Source organism: Hyperolius riggenbachi, chromosome 10 (assembly GCF_040937935.1).
Source record: "Hyperolius riggenbachi isolate aHypRig1 chromosome 10, aHypRig1.pri, whole genome shotgun sequence".
In the NCBI taxonomy this organism is placed as follows: domain Eukaryota; kingdom Metazoa; phylum Chordata; class Amphibia; order Anura; family Hyperoliidae; genus Hyperolius; species Hyperolius riggenbachi.
The window spans coordinates 120,129,756-120,155,263 of record NC_090655.1 but is presented as its reverse complement, the minus strand read 5'-3'; the positions used below and the strand labels follow the sequence as shown (position 1 = coordinate 120,155,263).

Genomic DNA, 25,508 nt, shown 5'->3' with positions numbered 1-25,508 from the left:
CATGTATGTGAAGGATTAAAGGCTGTGAGTCTGTAGTGGGCCCAAAGTTGACTGGAGGCCGATTGTTGTCTTTTTTAAATCTAGCAAAGAAGTTGTTAAGTTCCTCTGCTAGGCTGGGGATGTTATTGTCCAGTGTATATTGAGTGCTATTCTTCTTTTTGTAATCTGTGAATAGTTGAATGCTTTGCCACATCCTCTTTGGGTTTGAGTAATTTTCAAAGTTTTCCTCAATCCTTTGTTTGTATTTAAGTTTTGCATTTCGTATGCCTTTTTTCAGACTTGCTCTGGCTGAAGAATATGCTTCTTTGTCCTGTATTTTAAAAGCTTTGTTTCTATTCTTTAGAAGTTCCTTGAGTTCTTTTGTTATCCATGGTTTATGATTTGGGTAAACCGTAATTCTTTTGTTGACAGTGATGGTGTCCACACAGAAATTAACATATGACAATACAGAGGAAGTACTCGTCTCCAGGTCTGTTTCATGAAAGAAAATATCCCAATCTGTATTTTCAAAGAAATCTTGGAGCTGAGAGACTGCAGTCTCAGGCCAGACTTTAACAGACTTGCTAATTGGTTTAGCAGTGTTGATAATGGCTTTGTATGCGGGAATAAGAAACAAAGATAGATGGTCAGACTGTCCCAGTGGGGGGCGTGGGGTGATCTTATAAGCACCTTTTATGTTTGTATAGAGATGATCCAAGTTGTTTTCTCATCTGGTTTTACAGTCCACATGCTGATAAAATTTGGGAAATACCTTCTTAAGATTTACTTGGTTAAAATCTCCAGCAATTATGAAAATTGCATCAGGATGTGAGTTCTGTTGCTTACTAATGACATCAAACAGTTGTTCATTTGCTGACTTAGTATTGGCATGAGGTGGAATGTATACTGCCATAATTATAATAACTGTATTTTCCCTGGGTAGGTAAAAAGGTCGACATCACAGCATTAGATATTCCACATGAGGTGAACAAGACTTGTTGATTATGGTTACGTTAGTGCACCAAGCATTATTGATATACACACATAGACCTCCACCTGTTTTCTTGCCAGAATCATGCGTTCGATCAGCACAGTGAAGTGTGTGACCTGCAAGCTCAACTGCAGCGTCTGGTATGGAGGGGTCCAGCCATGTCTCCGAAAAAATCAAAAGGCAACAGTCTCTCATAGTTTTATACGTGGAGATATCCAGTCGGAGCTCATCCATTTTATTTGTGAGGGATCTCACATTTGCAAGAAGTGCGCTAGTAAGAGGGGTTTTATGTGGAGTAGCTCTCGGTCTAGTTAGCAGTCCTGATCGCTTACCTCTCTTTTGTTTCCTCTTGCTTCGCTTTCTGCCCCGTCTATTTCCGAGGATATCAGTGGTTAACGAAAGTCCCGGTGATCTAAGAATCTCCTGCGGTATTGATTCCGTGTTAAAGTAATCTCCTGTGCTGCTTGATCCGATCTGTAGAAGCTCCTGGCGATTGTAGTGGATACTTGCCTTTGCTTGTGAGGCGGTGAAGGTCAGCAGGAAGAAAATTAATAAAAGTGAGCACTAATGTGGGTAGCATGAAACGGCTGCGTCTGTGCGCGCCGCCATCGTACTTGGTCTGTGCTGCAGATGATGGTTCTTGTGCTGCAGATGATGGTTTGTGCTGCAGATACTGAATCCTGTTTGTATCCTACTGTTTTGTTGCATTGTCTTCTTACTTTCTAATTACGGTATTATTATTTGTTAATCCGTAGTCACTTGTGTTTGGGTTATTGAGTATAATTTTAAAAGAAGGTTAAACTTGTAATTAAAAAAAAAAATAGGAAAATACAAAAAAACGGCTTGTGTGACAGTTAAGTCTCTTATTATCATACGGTAGAGAAACAGAGGTTTACTGTGAGTTATCAATCTTTGTCCCACAGAGGAAAATGATCTTCCTCTTCATATGTAATGATGTAAGTAAATATTATCATGATGATGTTTATACTGTTTCTTTTCTTTTGCAAGCAAAAAAGATTTTGAATTTTACTGTTACATGCTATTGTCCTGCTGTCATATTAAATGAAACAAGTAGCTACCACCCCCCTCACATCTGGAATCTGACTTTAACCACTTGCCGACAGCCCCCAGCCGATGGGCGGCAGCAAAGACTGGGCCTAAACGACCGCAATACGCCCATCGGCAGAGGCGGCGGCAGGCGTGGTTATGCGGCGATCGCGTCATTCGTGACGCGATCAGCCGCCGGTGACTGGCTCCGCCCCCCTCGCACTGTAACCCGCCGGCGATTCGGAAGCGCCAGCGGGTTACTAGCACCCGGATCGCCGCATGGATTAGGTATAATAGGCTTTTTAATGTATACAAAGCCTATTATACAGGCTGCCTCCTGCCCTGGTGGTCCCAGTGTCCGAGGGACCACCAGGGCAGGCTGCAGCCACCCTAGTCTGCACCCAAGCACACTGGTTTCCACCCCCCCTGCCCCCTGATCGCCCACAGCACCCCTCAGACCCCCCCTCCTGCTCACCCCCCAGACCACTGTTAGCACCCAATCACCCCCCTAATCACCCATCAATCACTCCCTGTCACTTTCTGTCAACGCTATTTTTTTAACCCTAAACTGCCCCCTGCTCCCTCCTGATCACCCCACCCCCACCCCTCAGATTCTCCCCAGACCCTCCCCCAGAGCCCCCCCCCCCCCATGTGAACTGTATGCCTCTATCCCCCCTGTAATAACCCACTGATCACCTGTAAATCACCTGTCAATCACCCATCAATCACCCCCTGTCACTGCCACCCATCAATGAGCCCCTAACCTGCCCCTTGCGGTCAATCTGATCACCCACCCACACCAATAGATCGCCCGCAGATCCGACGTCAGATCACCTCCCAAGTGCAGTGTTTACATCTGTTCTCTACCCTAAACACCCACTAATTACCCATCAATCACCCATCAATCACCCCCTATCACCACCTGTCACTGTTACCCATCAGATTAGACCCTAATCTGCCCCTTACGCGCACCCAATCACCCGCCCACACGCTCAGATTGCCCTCAGACCCCCCCCCCCCCCCCCATTATCAATTCGCCAGTGCATTATTTACATCTGTTCTTCCCTGTAATAACCCACTGATCACCTGTCAATCACCTATCAATCACCCATCAATCATCCATCAATCACCCCCTGTCACTGCCACCCATCATTCACCCCCTGTCACTGCCACCCATCAATCACCCCCTGTCACTGCCACCCATCAATCAGCCCCTAACCTGCCCCTTGCGGGCAATCTGATCACCCACCCACACCAATAGATCGCCCGCAGATCCGACATCAGATCACCTCCCAAGTGCAGTGTTTACATCTGTTCTCTCCTCTAAACACCCACTAATTACCCATCAATCACCCCCTATCACCACCTGTCACTGTTACCCATCAGAATAGACCCTAATCTGCCCTTTGCGGGCACCCAATCACCCACCCCACACGCTCAGATTGCCCTCAGACCCCCCTTATCAATTCACCCGTGCATTATTTACATCTGTTCTTCCCTGTAATAACCCACTGATCACCTGTCAATCACCTATCAATCACCCATCAATCACCCCCTGTCACTGCCACCCATCAATCACCCCCTGTCACTGCCACCCATCAATCAGCCCCTAACCTGAACCTGCCCCTTGCGGGCAATCTGATCACCCACCCACACCATCAGATAGCCTCAGACCTACCCTCAGATCACCTCCAAAGTGCATTGTTTACATCTGTTCTGCCATCTAATCACCCACTGATCACCCATCAATCAGCCCCTGTCACTGATACCCATCAGATTAGACCCCTATCTGCCCCTAGGGCACCCAATCACCCGCCCACACCCTCAGAACTCCCTCAGACCCCAGGCCTGATCACCTCGCCAGTGCATTGCTTGCATCTATTTCCCCCTCTAATCACACCTTGAGACACCCATCAATCACCTCCTGTCACCACCTGTCACCCCCTAGCACACCTACCCATTAGATCAGGCCCTAATTTGCCCCCGTGTGGGCTCTTGATCACTCGGCCAAACCCTCAGATCCCCCTCAGACCCCCTTCCGATCACCTCCCCAGTGCATTGAGCGCATCTATTTTCCCCTCTAACCACCCCCTGAGACACCCATCAATCACCTCCTGTCACCCCCCTAGCACTCCTATCCATCAGATCAGGCCCAATACAACCTGTCATCTAAGAGGCCACCCTGCTTATGACCGGTTCCACAAAATTTGCCCCCTCATAGACCACCTGTCATCAAAATTTGCAGAGGCTTATACCCCTGAACAGTCATTTTGAGAAATTTGGTTTCCAGACTACTCACGGTTTTGGGCCCGTAAAATGCCAGGGCAGTATAGGAACCCCACAAGTGACCCCATTTTAGAAAAAGACACCCCAAGGTATTCTGTTAGGTGTATGACGAGTTCATAGAAGATTTTATTTTTTGTCACAAGTTAGCGGAAATTGATTTTTATTGTTTTTTTTTCACAAAGTGTCATTTCTCACTAACTTGTGACAAAAAATAAAATCTTCTATGAACTCACCATACACCTAACGGAATACCTTGGGGTGTCTTCTTTCTAAAATGGGGTCACTTGTGGGGTTCCTATACTGCCCTGGCATTTTAGGGGCCCTAAACCGTGAGGAGTAGTCTAGAAAACAAATGCCTCAAAATGACATGTGAATAGGACGTTGGGCCCCTTAGCGCACCTAGGCTGCAAAAAAGTGTCACACATGTGGTATCGCCGTACTCAGGAGAAGTAGTATAATGTGTTTTGTGGTGTATTTTTACACATACCCATGCTGGGTGGGAGAAATCTCTCTGTAAATGGACAATTGTGTTTAAAAAAAAACAAAATGTGTCATTTACGGAGATATTTTTCCCACCCAGCATGGTTATATGTAAAAATACACCCCAAAACACATTATACTACTTCTCCTGAGTACGGCGATACCACATGTGTGACACTTTTTTGCACCCTAACTGCGCTAAGGGGCCCAAAGTCCAATGAGTACCTTTAGGATTTCAAGGGTCATTTTGCGGCATTTGGTTTCCAGACTACTCCTCACGGTTTTGGGCCTCTAAAATGCCAGGGCAGTATAGGAACCCCACAAGTGACTCCATTTTAGAAAGAAGACACCCCAAGGTATTCTGTTAGGTGTATGATGAGTTCATAGAAGAATTTTTTTTTTGTCACAAATTAGCGGAAATTGATTTGTATTGTTTTTTTTTTCACAAAGTGTCATTTTCCGCTAACTTGTGCCAAAGAAATTTTTTTTATGAACTCACCATACTCCTAACAGAATACCTTGGGGTGTCTTCTTTCTAAAATGGGGTCACTTGTAGGGTTCCTATACTGCCCTGGCATTTTAGGGGCCCTAAACCGTGAGGAGTAGTCTAGAATCCAAATGCCTCAAAATGACCTGTGAATAGGACGTTAGGCCCCTTAGCGCACCTAGGTTGCAAAAAAGTGTCACACATGTGTTATCGCCGTACTCAGGAGAAGTAGTATAATGTGTTTTGGGGTGTATTTTTATACATACCCATGCTGGGTGGGAGAAATCTCTCTGTAAATGGACAATTGTGTGTAAAAAAAATCAAACAATTGTCATTTACAGAGATATTTCTCCCACCCAGCATCTGTATGTGTAAAAATACACTACAAAACACATTATACTACTTCTCCTGAGTACGGCGGTACCACATGTGTGGCACTTTTTTTGCACCCTAAGTGCGCTAAGGGGCCCAAAGTCCAATGAGTACCTTTAGGATTTCACAAGTTATTTTGCAACATTTGGTTTCAAGACTACTCCTCACGGTTTAGGGCCCCTAAAATGCCAGGGCAGTATAGGAACCCCACAAATTACCCCATTTTAGAAAGAAGACAGCCAAAGGTATTCCATTAGGAGTATGGTGAGTTCATAGAAGATTTTATTTTTTGTCACAAGTTAGCGTAAAATGACACTTTGTGAAAAAACACAATTAAAATCAATTTCTGCTAACTTGTGACAAAAAAAAAAAAAATCTTCTATGAACTCACCATACTCCTAACAGAATACCTTGGGGTGTCTTCTTTCTAAAATGGGGTCATTTGTGGGGTTCCTATACTGCCCTGGCATTTTAGGGGCCCTAAACCGTGAGGAGTAGTCTTGAAACCAAATGTCGCAAAATGACCTGTGAAATCCTAAAGGTACTCATTGGACTTTGGGCCCCTTAGCGCAGTTAGGGTGCAAAAAAGTGCCACACATGTGGTACCGCCGTACTCAAGAGAAGTAGTATAATGTGTTTCGGGGTGTATTTTTACACATACCCATGCTGAGTGGGAGAAATATCTCTGTAAATAGACAATTGTGTGTAAAAAAAATAAAAATTGTCATTTACGGAAATATTTTTCCCACCCAGCATGGGTATGTGTAAAAATACACCCCAAAACACATTATACTACTTCTCCTGAGCACGGCAATACCACATGTGTGGCACTTTTTTGCAGCCTAACTGCGCTAAGGGGCCCAAAGTCCAATGAGCACCTTTAGGCTTTACAGGGGTGCTTACAATTAGGCCCCCCCAAAATGCCAGGACAGTGAACACACCCCACAAATGACCCCATTTTGGAAAGTGGACACTTCAAGGTATTCAGAGAGGACCATAGTGAGTCCGTGGCAGATTTCATTTTTTTTTTTGTCGCAAGTTAGAAGAAATGGAAACTTTTTTTTTTTTGGTCACAAAGTGTCATTTTCCGCTAACTTGTGACCAAAAATAAAATCTTCTATGAACTCACCATGCCTCTCACTGAATACTTTTGGATGTCTTCTTTCCAAAATGGGGTCATTTAGGGGGTATTTATACTATGCTAGGATTTTAGCACCTCATGAAACATGACGGGTGGTTAGAAAAGGCAGAGATGCTTCAAAATGGGAAAATTCACTTTTGGCACCATAGTTTGTAAACGTTATGACTTTTACCCAATCCAATAAATATACACTGAATGTTTTTTTTTATCAAAGACATGTAGCAGAATAAATTTTGCGCTCAAATGTGTAGGAAATTTTACTTTATTTGAAAAATGTCAGCACAGAAAATTAAAAAAGTCATTTTTTTGACAAAATTCATGTCTTTTTTGATGAATATAATAAAAAGTAAAACTCGCAGCAGCAATCAAATAGCACCAAAAGAAAGCTGTATTAGTGACAAGAAAAGGAGTTAAAATTCATTTAGGTGGTAGGTTGTATGACCGAGCAATAAACCGTGAAAGCTGCAGTGGTCTGAATGGGAAAAAAGGCTCTGGTCCTTAAGGGGTGAAAAGACTGTGGTCCTCAAGTGGTTAAGGATAGTTGTTCCTGTTTTAGCTCCTAATATGATCCTTCCTGAAGATAAATTTAGGTGCTGACAGTATCATTTCAAAAGATTAGAAAAGGTTTTCACAAGATTAAGTCTAGAACCCAAATGCAAGATTTTTCTTTTTTGTTTTTAAAAATTTGAAAAGGGCTTACAACCCTTTAAGGAGTTTTATTGCTGTCACTGTCCCCATGGGTGAGACTTTCATTCACTTGAATTCCTCTCTGAGGTGTGACATTTAACACCATTCTAACCTTAACTTACGGATGTATTCCTGAAGTTAAGATTGTGTCAGGTAAATTGTAAAAATAAGAATGAGAAAGGTTAGTGAGTGCATGATCTATCACCAAGGTGATAAGAAAAATAACTTAGATTCTTTAATATAGATGGGAGGAACACTTTGTGAATTGAGGCCATAATCCTTAAGATGTTTAAGCACTAAAAGATAATACTTTGGCAACCAGGTATTGGAAATTCGAAATCTCAGCAGAGAATAGTATTAACTGAAGTTATTGTTAGTTTTATCCGATGAAGATATGGGTCCTGGCATACATCAGTGTCACAAGCCCAGACCACTAGTGTTGCCATTCTAGTAATAGTGTTTACTACAGAAACACACATATGCACTGGAATTTGTGTTCCAATGAATTCCAAAATAATATAAACTAAAATCTTTAATAGCGTTTTTGTATTTTCTCTGTTTTTGTCTTCTAGGGTGGCCTTTTGACAACATCATGTGTAAAATGAGTGGTCTTGTCCAAGGGATGTCTGTTTCAGCCTCCGTCTTCACTCTAGTTGCTATTGCAGTGGAAAGGTATTTTTATTACAGTTGTATAAATTTGGCAGCCTCTTTTACATGTATGGGTACAATCTAAATTTTGAAATGGTATGTATTTAAAAAGTATCTGAAAAGGAAAAAAGTTGTAGTAAATTAGATACATTTCTCAATTATATACAACCCTCAATAGAGGGTACCCTTTGGATAGTCCAGAGACCTCCTGGATTACATGCTACCATTCCAGCACTGGGTCCCTCTGAATGCAATTCAAGAAGAGGAGGGCTCTGGGCAGCATTGCTGGCTTTACCACTACTTGGGTAAGTATTCAAATGTTACACTTTCCCTCTCCTCCTCATCACGGGTTTGCTCTAAAAACATTTCCTTGCCACATCTTTGAAAGCTTAAAATCTTGTAGTGTTATGTTGGCATTGCAGAAGACAACGGTATTCTGAGTCTATCCCTCACAAAAAAACATACAGGAACACTGCTTCTATTTACAAGGGAACATCAAAAACAGACACTGTCTTCTCACAGTATCACCAGGTCCTACTATGTTGATAACTGGCTGGCTGAAATTACAGTGTGTCAGGCTTGCCTGGTCACCTGCTATGAGTCAGGCCATATGCCCATATGCCCATATGACTGATCTATAGCCCAGCCCTAACGCCTGCGGAACTCCTGCCTAATACAAATGACAATACCCTGCAGGCAGATGTAGCATACAACCTGGCAGACAGAAAACACCAAACACAGCAATGAGCAATACAAACACAGTATAATGAATAGTCACCTGAGGCCCATAAGCTGTGGCAATCCAGATGATGGCAAGATAGCACCTAATGGCTGAAGTATAAATACTAGACAGATGCGTGGTCAATAAAGTCAGAGTCAGTCCAGGCAGCTTTCATGCGAATCCTTTAACAAGCCGAGGTCGGTAACAGATAATCCAATAGAGAAGCGTGGTCAAGTTCAAGCTGATTCGGTAACGGAAAAGCAATCTGAAAGAAGCTTAGTCAAGAGACAGGCACAAGTCAACAGCAAGACAAGCACTTGGTGTGAGCGCAATCTCAGCAACAAGCTCAGCATAGGCTATCACGGGCAATGACAGAGGGCGCTCACCTTACATTTATACAAGGACTAACCAATCAGAAAGTCAAGGAATCCAAAGTAAGCAATCAGCAGAGAGCGTGTCAGCAGAGAGGCTGACACGCAATGCACACACTAGGGTAATATTTACAGCAGTGGAGCGCGTACTGAGAGTGCGTCTGCTGCTTATCCAATGGGAGCTGAGCGCCACGCGCTCCAGTGACGTCAGAGACAGGCCGAGACCGAAGAGGCTTGCACCTCAGCGTGGGTCTCGGCGTTCCGCCGCCATAAGTGGCCACCGGATCTTACACAGTGACAGTTGAGAGATAGGTGAAAATAGTGTAAATGCAAGTTAAATGTCATGTAAACATAGTCACACAACAGCCTATTAGAAAGAAAAATATATACAGCTCGCTTCAGAAAGCTCTAACATGCAGTCACAAATATACACAATTTAGTTTGGTAAAGCAGTGTGTTTGTTTCACTGATGAGGGGACAAGTATTCCTCATTGAGCAAGCACTCCTTTACTATATAATGAAATATGGCTTTTTATCAAATAGCGTTATTAATAAATTACTGTAATCTCTTTTAGGAAGATTTGTATAATATGGGGTCCTTATTCAATTCACTGGGTCATATGCAATTCACTTTTTCACCTAAGTTTTCTCCTAGGTGAAATTTTTAAACTTGTCAATAAAATGCATTTTAAACCACCACAAAGCAAACAAATACTTGAAATAATTTTGATAGTACTTTTTCAAGTTCCTGTTGGTACTTTTTCCATTGCAAAGTGCTAAAAATGTATTATAAATCGAAGATGAAAAATTATCTCCTCAACACAGGTGAAAAAGTGAATTGCATATGGGCCACTTTGTTCTAAGTTTTCTCCTAGGTGATACTTTCAAAGTGTATCAATAAAATGCCTTTTAAGCCACCAGCAAGAAAGAAAAAACTCAGAATAATTTTGACAGTACTTATTCCTCCTACTTTCTGGTACTTTTCTATTGCGGAGTGCTGAAAACGTATTTTAAACAGAAGATGAAAAATGATCTCCTAGGAGAAAAGAAGAATTGAATAGGAGCCTGGTGGCCATATGCAATTCAGTTTTTCTCCTGAGTTTTCTCCTAGGTGATAGTTTTACTAAAATGCTTTTTAAGTCACCATCAAGCAAGAAAATACCTAAAATAAATTTGACAGTACTTTTTTTTACCAATTTTTGGGTACTTTTTCAATTGTAAAATGCCGAAAATTTAGTTTACAGAGAAGATGAAAATTATATCCTAGCAGGTAACTCAGGTGAAAAAAATAATTGCATATGTTATGTCAGTGTAGAAAGATAAAAAGTGATTGTATATTTTTGGGAACATATTAATAGCAATGCTGGTTGTCAAATGTCAGGGATACAGAAAAGTTTTGAATAAAACTTAAACTGACATTTTAGATCACATCCACCTTCACATGACCAGAATGTAATATCCACAGTTGTCATGTACCATCAGTTATGTTTTTTGTATGGCTAAATAAAATTTTACCAGGGATAATTTAGGTATTAATGAAATGTCACATATAAATTATCCCCCACATAGCTGACACAGGTTTAACCTCCCCCACCCCAAACACATGCTTAGCTCTCACCCAGATTTTAATTCATGCATAATTACATCATAACCTATTAAAACATGCCTTTCTTTGGATACGCCACACATGAACTCTTACCCAATCATTTCCAAGCCTGTGCTGTTATGGCAGCCAATCACATTGCACAAATAGTCATGGCTGCTATGTTTTTCATGCTGTTTCAATGTCATATCTCCCACATGACCAGCGTATACCAAAAAAAGAAACTTTTTCACTTAAACCAACTTTATTTCCAACAGACACTAACACGCATACAAAGACATCAGAACACATGCTGATTATTTCACACACATGTTTACAGTTAGGTAGCGATCACACCTGAGTATGCAGAAAATGGCCACGGTTTTCCACAGACAATTCTTTACATTTTCCTCACACGTTAGCCAGCTGACAGCAGCTGACTGTCAGTAATAGGAAACAAACACACTGTGCGAAAGAGCAACCAAACCATTTTTCCCTCACGTGGAATAACTCACATTGTAACACTTGATGGTAAATGTTACCCATTTATTTTACTACAGAGAGCAACTTCTTAACTTGAGTGAGTTCAAAAAATTTTCCCCACTGCCTATTCAGTAGTTACTTTTGTGGTACCCCAGGTTTGTGAATATTACTTCACTCTTAAAATTAATTTCTATCACAAAGCAAACTTCACTACATTCGGCTGTCAGTTTCACCCATTTGTGTTTTTTAAATACCCAGAGCTTGGCTATATAACAGTCGAGCCCCGATACACGTTAAACGCTCTAAAACCGATATCCAGAGACTGGCTACATAATAGTTTAGTCCCAATACCCAGACATCATTAAATAGTCTAAAATATATAATCTGAACTTGGCTATGCAATAGCAGAGCCCCAGCACTGATATCCAGAGCTAATCAGTATGGTAGAGCAGGCTCAGCCTGGCCCGGCGGGGGTTTGGGGAAAATTCTGGTAGGCCTTTCAATAATGGTGACGTCCCCGTCATGTGACATGGTGGGCCCCTCTCCTCTCTGCACTCCTCCATATGTGCACCTATAATGGACACACAGGCAAAGCTGCTCGTTATGTTCGGAGAAAGATGAGAGGAGATGCCACTGGGGGAGCTCTAGAAGATAAGGAGTGCACTGAGCTCTGAAGGCTCGTGCAGAGAAAGGCAAATGCAGTGAGAGGGAAACATGCCAAGGAGAACCGAGGACGATGGGTTGAGCTGCAGAGAGCGTTATGAGGTCACTGTCCAGCCTGGTAGCTGAGTGAGAGGGATCACAGTCCTGCCTGGGGTAAGACATCTTGGCATGATTCCCCCACCTGCCCTTCACAGCACACACTTGCAGAACTACAAGTGACACTGACACACCCCAGCTCTCTGCAAATGCAAATACACATCAGCTGCGGGCAATAGCCTTATGTTCAGAGTACATAGTCATGTCACTGACTGTCCTCAGAGGAGCTCACAATCTAATCCTGCCATAGTCATAGACTAATATCCTACCATATTATTATTATTATTATTAATATTATTATTATGTATTTATATAGCACTTACCTCTTCTGCAGCACTTTACAGAGTACATAGTCATGTTACTGACTGTCCTCAGAGGAGCTCACAATCTAATCCCACCATAGTCATAGACTAATGTCCTACCATATTATTATTATGTATTTATATAGCACTGACATCATCTGCAGCACTTTACAGAGTACATAGTCATGCCACTGACTGTCCTCAAATGAGCTCACAATCTGATCCTACCATAGCCTAATGTTCTCCTGATCTATGAGTATCCCTAACCACCACCCTTCCACATGACAGATAACCCTATCTGAACCCACTGTTGTCATGGGGTGGCTGGAGATAGTCGGCCTTGGGCGCTAAAAAGTACAAATCCGACTGACATATTCTGCCACGCATTACAAATTACATAGCCATGCCACTGACTGTTCTCAGAGGAACACAAACTTTGAGTCTAATGTCCTACCATATTATTATTACAAATTTTAATGACACTGACATCTTCTGCAGCACATTACAGAGTACATAGTTAGGTCACTGACTGTTTTCAGAGGAGCTCACACTCTAATAATACCATAGTCATAGTCTAATGTCCTACCATATTATTATTATTATGTATGTATATGGCACTGACATCTTCTGCAGCACATTACGGAGTTCATGGTCATGTCACTGACTGTCATCAGAGGAGTCTAATTTTACCATAGTCCTAGTATAATGCCCTACTATATTATTATTATGTATTTATTTAGCTTTGACATTGCATTGCAGCACTTTACAGAGTACATAGTCATGTCACTGACTGTCCTCAGAGGAGCTCACAATCTACTCCCTACCATAGCCTGTCTAATGTCCTATCATATTATTATTATTATGTATTTATATAGCCCTGACATCTCCTGCTGCACTTTACAGAGTACATAGTCATGTCACTGACTTTCCTCAGAGGAGCATACAAACTAATCCCTACCATAGTCATGGTATTATGTCCTACCATATTATTATTATGTAGTTATATAGAGAGATGGCTCGAACCTCAGATTTTGGGTTTGCGGACTTCAGCAAAAGTTTAAGTTCGCGTGAACCGGGTGATCCCCCATAGACTTCAATGGGCAGGCAAATTTTAAAACCTACATAGACTGTTTCTGGTCACAAAAGTGATGGAAAAGTTGTTTCAAGGGGTCTAACACCTGGAGGGGGGCATGCCGGAGTGGGATACATGCCAAAAGTCCCTGGGAAAATTACGTATTTGATGCAGAATAGGGTTATAATCCCTAAAGGGCAGAAATCACATTGCATTCCTACATTGGAGGCATAAAGTGCTTTAAAACATCTTGCGTGTGTATACATCAATCAGGTAGTGAAAGTAGTGTACTGCTTCAAACTTTTGTTTTTCTTAACATCTTAGTAAGGGGGCTTTTAGGACCATTGTAGTCCCTTACACACTCCAATGAGTTCTGGGTCACCATGAGCTTGCTGGTTAGTCTGTGCCTCTCGGATTTACAAGCCCTACTCCATAGAGCCAAATTAATCCATGCCATGCACTGATGAGGATCAAACAATCCGAAACAGTCTGTATGCATGTTGGATTATTATGGCTCTGTACAAATTAACAAGCTGACACATCATTGCATTCCAGCGGTTCTGGAGGTGTGTTTAGCTTCTAAGGGTACAATGGTTAATTTGCATATATTAAGTGTTGCACTGGGAGACATCTCAAGCTCACTCCAACCTGAATTATCGCAAATTCTTTCTGTTTTAGGAAAGCAAACTTTTGTTTTTGTTCTGCTTCAAACTGACAGACCAAACTGAGTGTTTACCGCACCGCTAATAAAAAGCCACAAAAAGTTGTCATCAGTTGACACTCCCAGGACATAAACTGTCAGTCCTCTCGGCAGTAATGTTTGTGTAGGGATGACCGTGCACACGTTGGCAAGAGTGCAGGTGAAAATTCCGCTACAATTAAATTGCAAGCTTGAAGGAGAGCTGTGGGGAGTGGACAATCATTCCCCGGAAAAATCTGATGGTGATCGGAATGGATCTACCATGATGCTGGCCGGAGTTCCCGTTCAGTGTCAGGCTTGGTGGGGGCCAACATAAATTCTTTCCTGACCCGCTGATACTTCTGTGTAATCTTTCAACAACCACAGCAGGGTAGTATTGATGGCTGGTTTGAAGCTCTACCTTGTGGCAGCTCTCCAGAAGTACTACTAGGTAAATCATACGCTGCCAAAGAAGATTGTGGTGTACCGAGATGGAGTGGACGGTAATTCTTCCCTGGGAAAAATCTGATGGTGATCTGATGGATCTACCATGATGCCGGCCAGAGTTCCCATTTGGTGACAGGCTTTGTGGCCAGCATAAATTCTTGCCTGACCCGCTGATACTCCCATGTAGTCTTTTCCTTCCACATCAGGAGATTATGGATGGCTTGAAGCTGTACCTTGTGGCAGCTCTCCTCTCCAGAAGTACTACAAGGTAAATCATGTGCTGCCAGAGAAGATTGAGGTGTTCCAAGATGGAGTGGGCAGTGGACGTTCATTTTTCTCCCAGAAAAATGTTATGGTGATCGGAATGAATCTACCATGATGCCAGCCGTAGTTCCCATTCAGTGACAGGCTTGGTGGGGGCCAACATAAATTCATTCTGACTTGCTGCTACTTTGGGGTAGTGTTTCAGCTTTCAGGCCATTGAAGCATTAACTGGTGTACCATGACTGCCATGCTTGCTGACAATCTATGATGTTGAAGCTTCGCTGAGGGCTGCTGTATAAGTGGCGTTATTGATGTTTGCTTCGCAATTTTGCCCACATACTTCACTCCATGCAACTATATGGCTATGCATGATGGCTTCTCTTGCAACAGTGTACTGAGGATACTTTGGTTACAATGTGATTAACAATCTCTCAAGGCTTTTGAGCACGCTTGCAGATGCAGGGTCCATGTCTGTTGTGTGTCACAGCTATGTTTTAAGCTCCACTGCTTGCAATTACCTATGAACGCTTATGATAACCACCTCTGAGTTGGTGGGTTGGAGATACCCTTGTTACAAGGGGGACTCATCAAACTTATGACAAGCTGTTTTTTCTTCTACCAGCAATATCTGGTGGCTGGGAGTGAGAGAGTGTTGGTACAACTTATTGCCTGCATTTCTTCTGCAGTAATCCATTCAGTGTATCTTATTTGCATGAACTATTTATGGCCAGATAACATGCTGAACTGAACTGATATATAAATCTTTTTGGATACATTTTTGGCTGTGTAGCTGCAACTAAGCTAATGAGTGTTTTTCTCTAAGGGGTCTTTGGTTGTTGGGTTCATCCGGGGGGGGGGGGGGGGGGTCTGTGGTGGGGGGCAGGGAGCCCACATGTGATTTTAAAAACTATTTGATTGATAAACGTTTCTATTTTTTGTATTAATCATCTGAATCTGTGTTTGATCAGGACTTCCTTCTCTCTTTATCTCACAATTTTTCGATACAGTTTAGAATGATGAGATCCCGCAGTTACAGATCTGCTTTTGTACTTTTGAAAATTATTCCCCTCACATAATTGTCATCGTAGTGCAGAAAAGGATCAGCACCAATCTGTACTACTTCGCATCCGGAGCATTTGTCACAGGGCAGAAATTACATTGCATTCCTAAACTGGAGGCATAAAGTGCTTTAAAATATCTTGCGTGTGTATACATGGATTAGGTAGTGTAAGTAGTGTACTGCTTCACACTGACAGACCAAACTCACTGTTTAAAGCACCGCAAACAGCTGTTTGTGTAGTGATGGCCGTGCTGGTGCGCACATTGGTGAGAGTGCAGGCAATGGCGGTTTTCTAGCCCATATGATTGGGCTGAGGTAGCTCAATGACAGAACAACGACTGTCCAGCTGATCGAATTTGGTCTGTCCACAATGAAGCAACGTCCTTATTATCTTGGGTGTGCCACCCAACACACTCATATAGGTCATTGTTTCATTGTATTACGCAAGCCCCTTCACCTCGGCAAGGTAACGATCACGAAGGGGAATTGACACATGTACTCGTACATGCCTTTTGTTTTTGTTTCAGCTACAGTGCAGCCAGAAAAATTAGGCATGTACACACACCAGAAAAATTATTATTATTTTTTGGTAGCAGCCTCTGCTAGCAGCAGCCTTAAAAATTCAGGAATACACCTGGAGTCCTGGACCCTGTTGGTGGTGGCGGAGAAGGCAGTCAAGCGGCCTGCTGCAGGCAGATGCTCTGTGGGGACTGACTTAGTCATCGGGCAGGCAGCAGTGCCATGTAGGCAGAGATGCTGTGTGGGGACTGACTTAGTCTTCGGGCAGGCAGCAGCGGCATGCAGGCAGAGATGCTGTGTGGGGACTGACTTAGTCTTCAGGCAGGCAGTAGCCCTCCGGGATCCATGCCTCATTCATTTTAATAAAGGTGAGGTACTGAACACTTTTTTGACCTAGGCGACTTCTCTTCTCAGTGACAATGCCTCCTGCTGTGCTGAAGGTCCTTTCTGACAAGACAGAGGTGCTCTGCTTGCTATAACTGAATTGCTGTTGTTTATCCCCTGCTTATTGCCTGAAGAAGTGGGCTGTGCCCGCGAAACGCGTTGCATCTTTGGGGTATTTTCAATAAATGTGTATATCTATATATTTACAGTCCTTGGTGTCTGCTTTAACGGAGGCGAGTCCACCACTTCCTCCCAGCAATTTTTTAAAAATTTTTATGTACTTTTATCCTTCTGGCGCCTCTGTTCACCTACCAATATCTTTCTGAGAAGACGCTCGAGGCGGGGAAAGCAATAAGTTGGATGGCAAATTGTGACAGCTCTGGCCACAGGTCAAGCCTGCTTACCCAATAGTCCAGGAGTTCAGCTTGTCTTCAGGGATCCCACATGACATCCATGCTATGATCATCATCATCATCATCCACAGCTTCGCTTGTATCAGACACCTCCAAAACTGCACCAACAACAGGTACTTCATCAACCTCACACCTTACGTCCATAGTGACACCTAACTCAGACATATGAGGTAGTGAAACATCCTTCACGCCTTCATCTATTAACAATAATGGTTGTGAATCAGTACATTCCCCACAAATATGTGTGAATGACTCCTGCGACATCTGATGTGGAGCGGCTGTGGTGCTAGTAGTAGCTGTGGTGGCTGCCGGCTGAGTGTTCAGTAGTTGTGGGGTGCCAGAATCAGAGCAGGAGGAGGAATATATGTCACGGTACCATGCGGAAGCTGAGGAAGATGAGGTGTTCTGTGTTAAATAGTTAGCTACGTCCTGACAATCTTGGGGGTTGAGGGTATGTGCCTCCTGTACACTGTACTTTGGTCGAGGGCCGCACAAAATCACGCCAGCACAACCTGCAGGGTGGTCTGCCTCTGCCTGTTATTTTTTCCATATGGGGGGGGGGGGGGGGGGAGTATGCGCAGAAGTACTAACAATATTCAATAGTGGTAGACAGTGTGTGTAATAACAAAGAAGCACACAATCAGTGTCAAATACATAGCAGCTGTGTGTGTGTGTGTGTGTGTGTGTGTATCACAGGGCTGATATCCTATAGTATACACACAGAGAGATATCCTATCGTACTTCCAATCACAAATACAGTTGCAAGCTAAGCACTGCTTATGATAGACAGTGTGCTGGCTTGCTTGCAATAGTTAGAGTATAGTAGAACTACAAGGACCAGCAACTGACTGTGGCCTGTATGCAGTGTGTAATCCACACAGATATCAATAACAGATACAGTTGCAAGCTAAGCACAGCTTACGATGATAGACAGTGTGCTGGCTTGTAATAGATAGAAGAGGATAGTAGAACTGCAAGGCCAAGCAATGACTGCGGCCTGGCCTGTCTGCAGTGTCTCACACACACACACAAAATAAAAAAAATAAAAAAGAATAGAATAATACGAGCCCTCAAAAGGGCTTTTATTTGGGGTGCTTTCAGCAATAAAGAATAGCCTAGCTAACTGTCCCTGTCTCACTGTGGGCTGTATGCAGTGTGGTATAGTAAATTAAATCACACAAATACAGTGGAAAGATATGCACTGGTAAAATACAGTGTGCTGGCAGGCGGACTACAAATTCCAGCTAGCAACTGTGGGTTGTATGTATGCAGTGTCACCCACAAAGAGAGCTATGGTATAGCAAGTTAAATCACACAATCACAAATACAGTGGAAAGATATGCACTGGTGGTAATACAGTGTGTTGGCGGACTTCAGCAAGGGCCAGCTGAGACTGTTTGCTGTATCTATGCAGCGTCACCCACGAAGAGAGCTTTGGTATAGTAAGTTAAATCACACAAATACAGTGGAAAGATATGCACTGGTATAATACAGTGTGCTGGCGGGCGGACTACAAATGCCAGCTGGCAACTGTGGGCTGTATCTATGCAGTGTCACCCACAAAGAGAGCTATGGTATATTAAGTTAAATCACACAAACACAGTGGAAAGATATGCACTGGTAATACAGTGTGCTGGGCCTGGCACAGTAAAGCAAGGGCCAGCTGCGACAGAGCTGTATCTATACAGTTTCAGTGACACACACACACACGCATGCACGCACGCACGCACGCACGCACACACACACACACACAAACACAAAAAGAATAGAACAATATGAGCCCTCAAAAGGGCTTTTGTTTTGGGGTATCTATGTAGTGTAAGTGTCACAAACACACACAAACACACACACACACAAAACACACACAAAACACATCAGAAGAATATTAGCCCTCAAAAGAGCGTTTTTGGGGTACTTTCAGCAACAAATTTCAGTGACTAGCAAGCTTACAAGAGCCTAACTAATGCTTTCCCTATTTCCAACAATGTCTCTCCCTTCCTCTCAATACAGCAGCAGAGACTGAGAACATGGCCGACGCTGCAACATTTTTATAGGGGGGGGGGGCGGGGGTCCAGGAGGGAGTTCAGCCTGATTGCCTGCCATGTGTCTGCTGACGGTGATGTAGAGGGTCAACGTTTAGCCCAATGACGAGGTATAGGGGGTGGGTCAAACGTGCTATGTGTTTGCTACCCGCCGCGGACAACTGAAATCCTACCTGCCGGGCGAACCATTCAGGCCATTGACACTTTCTGCAGCACTTTACAGAGTACATAGTCATGTCACTGACTGTCCTCAGAGGAGCTCAGCTAACAATCTAATCCCTACCATAGTCATAGTCTAATGTCATTCTTATTATGTATTTATATAGCACTGACATCTTCTGCAGCACTATAGGGGAGGGAGGGTGACCACTATACCACTAGGTAATGCTGTTATAGGGACCACGAGAGTAGGGTATGTGGGGCATGTGGGCCCCAGGATCTAATTTCTCTGGCAGGCCCCCAATGTCCCAGTCCGGCCCTGTAGTCCCGACAGCCCCACCGCATACCAGCTTTACAGAAAATGCCCAGTATCACAAATTACTCTGCAGTGTACTCATTTTGATTGCTTCAAGACAGGAGCACGTGCTTATTCCAAAAGCTTCAGCTTCACATGAAGGACTGGCACTGTAGCATCAGCTAGGAAATATTATTTTAGGGGAATCCCCAAAGCAGCTGGAATCCAGTGTCCCAGTGGTGTTTCAAGGACATTACATAAGATCACAGCAGTGGTGTTGCTAGCCCTATTTTAGGGGGGCCTGTGCCCCCAATATGTCCTAGGGTGCCCCCAATCTGTTTACTGGGGTGCTCCGCAGCTAGGACCTGGAGGGGTCGCAGCATGAGGGGAGAGCTATGGCCACACTTGGCGGGGAGGGGGATGGTCCCCCCCCTCCTTCACCTCGGGCTCTTCCCTCTGCGCTCCCCTCCAGCATTGAATACAGCGTATGCAGGCGGCGGCCAGCGGCAGATACATACCTTCCGTGCGTTCGGTGCTACACAACAACAGTTACCATCCCCCCCATGTGAAATCAGCCATCCCATGTGGCCAATTTTTGAGGTTAAAAAGGAATAACACTAATGAACAGGACTTTGAATTACAGTCAGGTAAGATGTACCAGAGATTTGTAGAGTGAGGTTACGAGGCTGCAGTCCTTGATAGGGCTCTGGAGAGAGTAAGAGAGCAGGATAGGAACCAGTTGTTGGGAGGGGCGGAGGACCAAAAATCCCCAGAAGAGAGAGTCAAAGACAAGGATAATTTCATCTTTGTGTTTGATTACACACCTATGTCAGGAAAAATTAAGGTAATCATTTCTAAAAATTGGTCCATCTTAGAACGCGTGACACAGGATTAGGAGATAAGGTGCTTAAGGCTAGTGTTGGGCGAACATCTAGATGTTCGGGTTCGGGCCGAACAGGCCGAACATGGCCGCGATGTTCGGGTGTTCGACCCGAACTCCGAACATAATGGAAGTCAATGGGGACCCGAACTTTTGTGGTTTGTAAAGCCTCCTTACATGCTACATACCCCAAATTTACAGGGTATGTGCACCTTGGGAGTGGGTACAAGAGGAAAAAAAAATTAGCAAAAAGAGCTTATAGTTTTTGAGAAAATCGATTTTAAAGTTTCAAAGGGAAAACTGTCTTTTAAATGCGGGAAATGTCTGTTTTCTTTGCACAGGTAACATGCTTTTTGTCGGCATGCAGTCATAAATGTAATACATATAAGAGGTTCCAGGAAAAGGGACCGGTAATGCTAACCCAGCAGCAGCACACGTGATGGAATAGGAGGAGGGTGGCGCAGGAGGAGAAGGCCACGCTTTGAGACACAACAACCCAGGCCTTGCATGAGGACAAGAAGCGTGCGGATAGCATGCTTTGTACCACCATGCAGTCATAAATTTAATAAAGATAAGTGGTTCAATAAACAGGGACCACGCGGCAACGCTAACCCAGCAGCAGCACACGTGATGGAACAGGAGGAGGCGCAGGAGGAGAAGGCCACGCTTTGTGAGACACAACAACCCAGGCCTTGCATGAGGACAAAAAGCGTGCGGATAGCATGCTTTGTACCGCCATGTAGTCATAAATGTAATAAAGATAAGAGGTTCCATAAACAGGGACCGGCAACGGTAACCCAGCAGCAGCAGCAGCAGCAGCAGCACACGTGATGGAACAGGAGGAGGCGCAGGAGGAGAAGGCCACGCTTTGTGAGACACAACAACCCAGGCCTTGCATGAGGACAAAAAGCGTGCGGATAGCATGCTTTGTACCGCCATGTAGTCATAAATGTAATAAAGATAAGAGGTTCCATAAACAGGGACCGGCAACAGTAACCCAGCAGCAGCAGCAGCAGCAGCAGCACACGTGATGGAACAGGAGGAGGCGCAGGAGGAGAAGGCCACGCTTTGTGAGACACAACAACCCAGGCCTTGCATGAGGACAAAAAGCGTGCGGATATAGCAGCAATGCTTTTTGCCGCCATGCAGTCATAAATGTAATACAGATGAGAGGTTCAATAAACAGGGACCGGAAACGCTAAACCATCCCAGATGTTCATCGGTCATGTTACTTGGTTGGGGTCCAGGAGTGTTGCGTAGTCGTTTCCAATCCAGGATTGATTCATTTTAATTTGAGTCAGACGGTCTGCATTTTCTGTGGAGAGGCGGATACGCCGATCTGTGATGATGCCTCCGGCAGCACTGAAACAGCGTTCCGACATAACGCTGGCTGCCGGGCAAGCCAGCACCTCTATTGTGTACATTGCCAGTTCGTGCCAGGTGTCTAGCTTCATGCCCGGTTTCAGGTCCAGCGGTGCCAGCCACAAATCCGTCTGTTCCTTTATTCCCCTCCAAATTTCCTCCCCTGTGTGCTGCTTATCCCCAAGGCAGATCAGCTTCAGCAACGCTTGCTGACGCATGCCAACAGCTGTGCTGCACTGCTTCCACGATCCTACTGCTGCTGGTGCTGGGTTAGCATTTCCGGATGAGGTACAGCTTTGAGATGCGTTGGAGGAGAAGGAGTCAGAGAGGTAGGTGCTGCTGTTGTTATCCAGCTGTTTGCGGCGTGGGCAACACCCGCGCCGTAGCAGGTGAGGAATCGCTGCCAGGCTCCACAAGGTTCACCCAGTGCGCGGTAAGGGAGATGTATCGACCCTGGCCGAACGCACTCGTCCAGGTGTCAGTGGTGAGGTGAACCTTGCAGGCAACGGCATTCTTCAAGCTTCGGGTTATTTAGCTGACCACGTGCTCATGCAACTCAGGCACTGCAGAGCGCGCAAAGTGGTAGCGGCTGGGAACCACGTAACGTGGGATGGCCACTGACATCATGCCCTTGAAGCTGTTTGTCTCCACCACTCGATATGGCAGCATTTCGCAGGCCAGAAGCTTGGCTATGCTGGCTGGCTGTTACTGCCACGGCCCGGGGGTCATTTGCTGGCAATTTCCTCTTGTGCTCAAACATCTCAGAGACAGACAACTCAACCGTAGCGCTGCACACCGAAGGGCTGTTGGTTGTTGTGTTTGATGAACACTGGGAGACCTCAAGAGCACTAGTCCGGAAAGTGACAGTGTCAGCATCGTCTGATGTTTGTGAATGTTGTGAACCACGCAATGGCTGGGCTACTGCTGCTGCTGAGGCGGGTCTGGTGGTGAGTCTGGTGAATCCAAGGGAGGCAGTGTTGCTGGTGGTACCCTGTCCTGCCGCGTTTGCCCACAGAGTGGGATGTTTGGATAGAATGTGGCGGCTCATGCTGGTGGTGGAGAGGTTGTTAATACTTTTCCCCCTGCTCAGGCGGGTCTTGCACACCTTGCAAATCGCCATGGTAACATCCTCAGTGCAGTCTTCAAAGAAAGCCCAGACTTTAACTGGCTGAGGACTCGGACCTCGTGCGTGATGTGCTGGTGCTGCTTAACCCACTGCTGGACGCTTGAGAGGTCATCCAAGTAATTATCTGGTCCTGTTCTTTTGGATCTGTGAGGGTTGTTGTCCTGGACAACATGGGCAGTATTGAGTGGGTTTTCTTGGGTGCTCCCCTGTGGCCTGTACGTGAACCGTCAGGGGAAACACCTCTTCCCTTGCCCCTCCCTCTTTCACCGGATTTCTTCCTCATTTCACTTATCCTTAAAGTACACGCTGACTGGCAGCAGTACAGTGGCAGTACAGAAATGCTATACAGTGGTGGGTGAGCGGTGTACCACTATTGTCAGCAGTGACACAGAGCACAATGCTATACAGTGGCGGGTGAGCGGTGTACTACTGTTCCCAGCAGACACAGAGTGGAAGTAAACACAATGCTATATAGTGTGGCTGAGCCGTGTACACAGAGTGGCATTAAACACAATGCTATATAGTCTGCTATATAGTCACCCCGAACAGGGTGATGTTCTGCAGAACCCGAACAGTGGCAAACACTGTTCGCCCAACACTACTGGGAGGGAACGCAGATTTTAGTACCTAAACACACGATACAACATGTTTTCCGGGGTCGGACTCTGAGGCACATACAGATGGTCCCGATCATCATCCTCATCATACAACTCTTCTCCTGAGTCTGACCCACCCACCACCTCTGCCACCCCAACATCCCCAGACACAGACCCCTCATCGTCCTCAACATTAACTTGGGATGCTGGCCTGAGCCAGACCTCCTCCTCCACATCAGGCCCCATCATCTCCTCAATGGCAGCCCTCATTAATCGCTCTGGCGACGGACTGATGGACACAACGTTCTCCTCCGGGGAGGGCTGCTGCTGACCACTGGCTGCTGGGGTGGATGTTATAGCTTGCGTGGGGCGTTGGCTGTTGCTGTTGTTGGGAGTGCTGCTCACAGCGGAGGTCTCTGGGGAACTCATGTTGAGCTCATATAGTGGTTGACGGTGAGTGGAGTATTACTGATCCCAGCAATATACACACTGACTGGCAGAGTACGCAATGCTATATAGTGTGGCTGAGCGGTGTACACAGAGTGGCAGTAAACACAATGCTATATAGTCTGGCTGAGCGAGCGGTGTACTACTGTTCCCAGCAGAATCAGAGTGGCAGTAAACAATGGTATATAGTCTGGCTGAGCGGTGTACACAGAGTGTCAGTAAACAATGGTATATAGTCTGGCTGAGCGAGCGGTGTACTACTGTTCCCAGCAGAATCAGAGTGGCAGTAAACAATGGTATATAGTCTGGCTGAGCGGTGTACACAGAGTGTCAGTAAACAATGGTATATAGTCTGGCTGAGCGAGCGGTGTACTACTGTTCCCAGCAGAATCAGAGTGGCAGTAAACAATGGTATATAGTCTGGCTGAGCGGTGTACACAGAGTGTCAGTAAACAATGGTATATAGTCTGGCTGAGCGGTGTACACAGAGTGTCAGTAAACAATGGTATATAGTCTGGCTGAGCGGTGTACACAGAGTGGCAGTAAACACAATGCTATATACTCTGGCTGAGCGAGCGGTGTACTACTGTTCCCAGCAGACACAGAACAGTAAACAGAATGCTATATAGTGTGGCTGAGCGAGCGGTGTACCACTATTCCCAGCAGACACAGAACAGTAAACAGAATGCTATATAGTGTGGCTGAGCGAGCGGTGTACCACTATTCCCAGCAGACACAGAACAGTGAACAGAATGCTATATAGTGTGGCTGAGCGAGCGGTGTACCACTATTCCCAGCAGACACAGAACAGTGAACAGAATGCTATATAGTGTGGCTGAGCGAGCGGTGTACCACTATTCCCAGCAGACACAGAACAGTAAACAGAATGCTATATAGTGTGGCTGAGCGAGCGGTGTACCACTATTCCCAGCAGACACAGAACAGTAAACAGAATGCTATATAGTGTGGCTGAGCGAGCGGTGTACCACTATTCCAAGCAGACACAGAACAGTGAACAGAATGCTATATAGTGTGGCTGAGCGAGCGGTGTACCACTATTCCCAGCAGACACAGAGTGGCAGTAAACAGAATGCTATATAGTGTGGCTGAGCGAGGTACACAGAGTGGCAGTAAACAGAATGCTATATAGTGTGGCTGAGCAAGCGGTGTACTACTATTCCCAGCAGACACAGAGTGGCAGTAAACAGAATGCTATATAGTGTGGCTGAGCGAGGTACACAGAGTGGCAGTAAACAGAATGCTATATAGTGTGGCTGAACGAGCGGTGTACTACTGTTCCCAGCAGTGACACACAATGACTGGGGGGGACCCTGGCTAGCGTGGCTGGAGCGCGAACTACCCTGCCTGCCTACCCAAAGCTAAACCCACAGACAAATGGCGGAGATATGACGTGGTTCGGGTATTTA

General features: G+C 44.9%; 1 protein-coding gene across 1 annotated transcript in view; it reads left to right on the top strand.

The window, feature by feature from the left end:
* Nucleotides 1–25,508, top strand: part of LOC137536724 (neuropeptide FF receptor 1-like) — a 118,200-nt gene that overhangs the window by 8,823 nt on the left and 83,869 nt on the right. Inside the window, exon 3 of the mRNA XM_068258946.1 lies at nucleotides 8,043–8,142. Within this exon, the coding sequence (XP_068115047.1) occupies nucleotides 8,043–8,142 (100 nt within the window). The remainder of the gene's footprint in view (nucleotides 1–8,042; nucleotides 8,143–25,508) is intronic.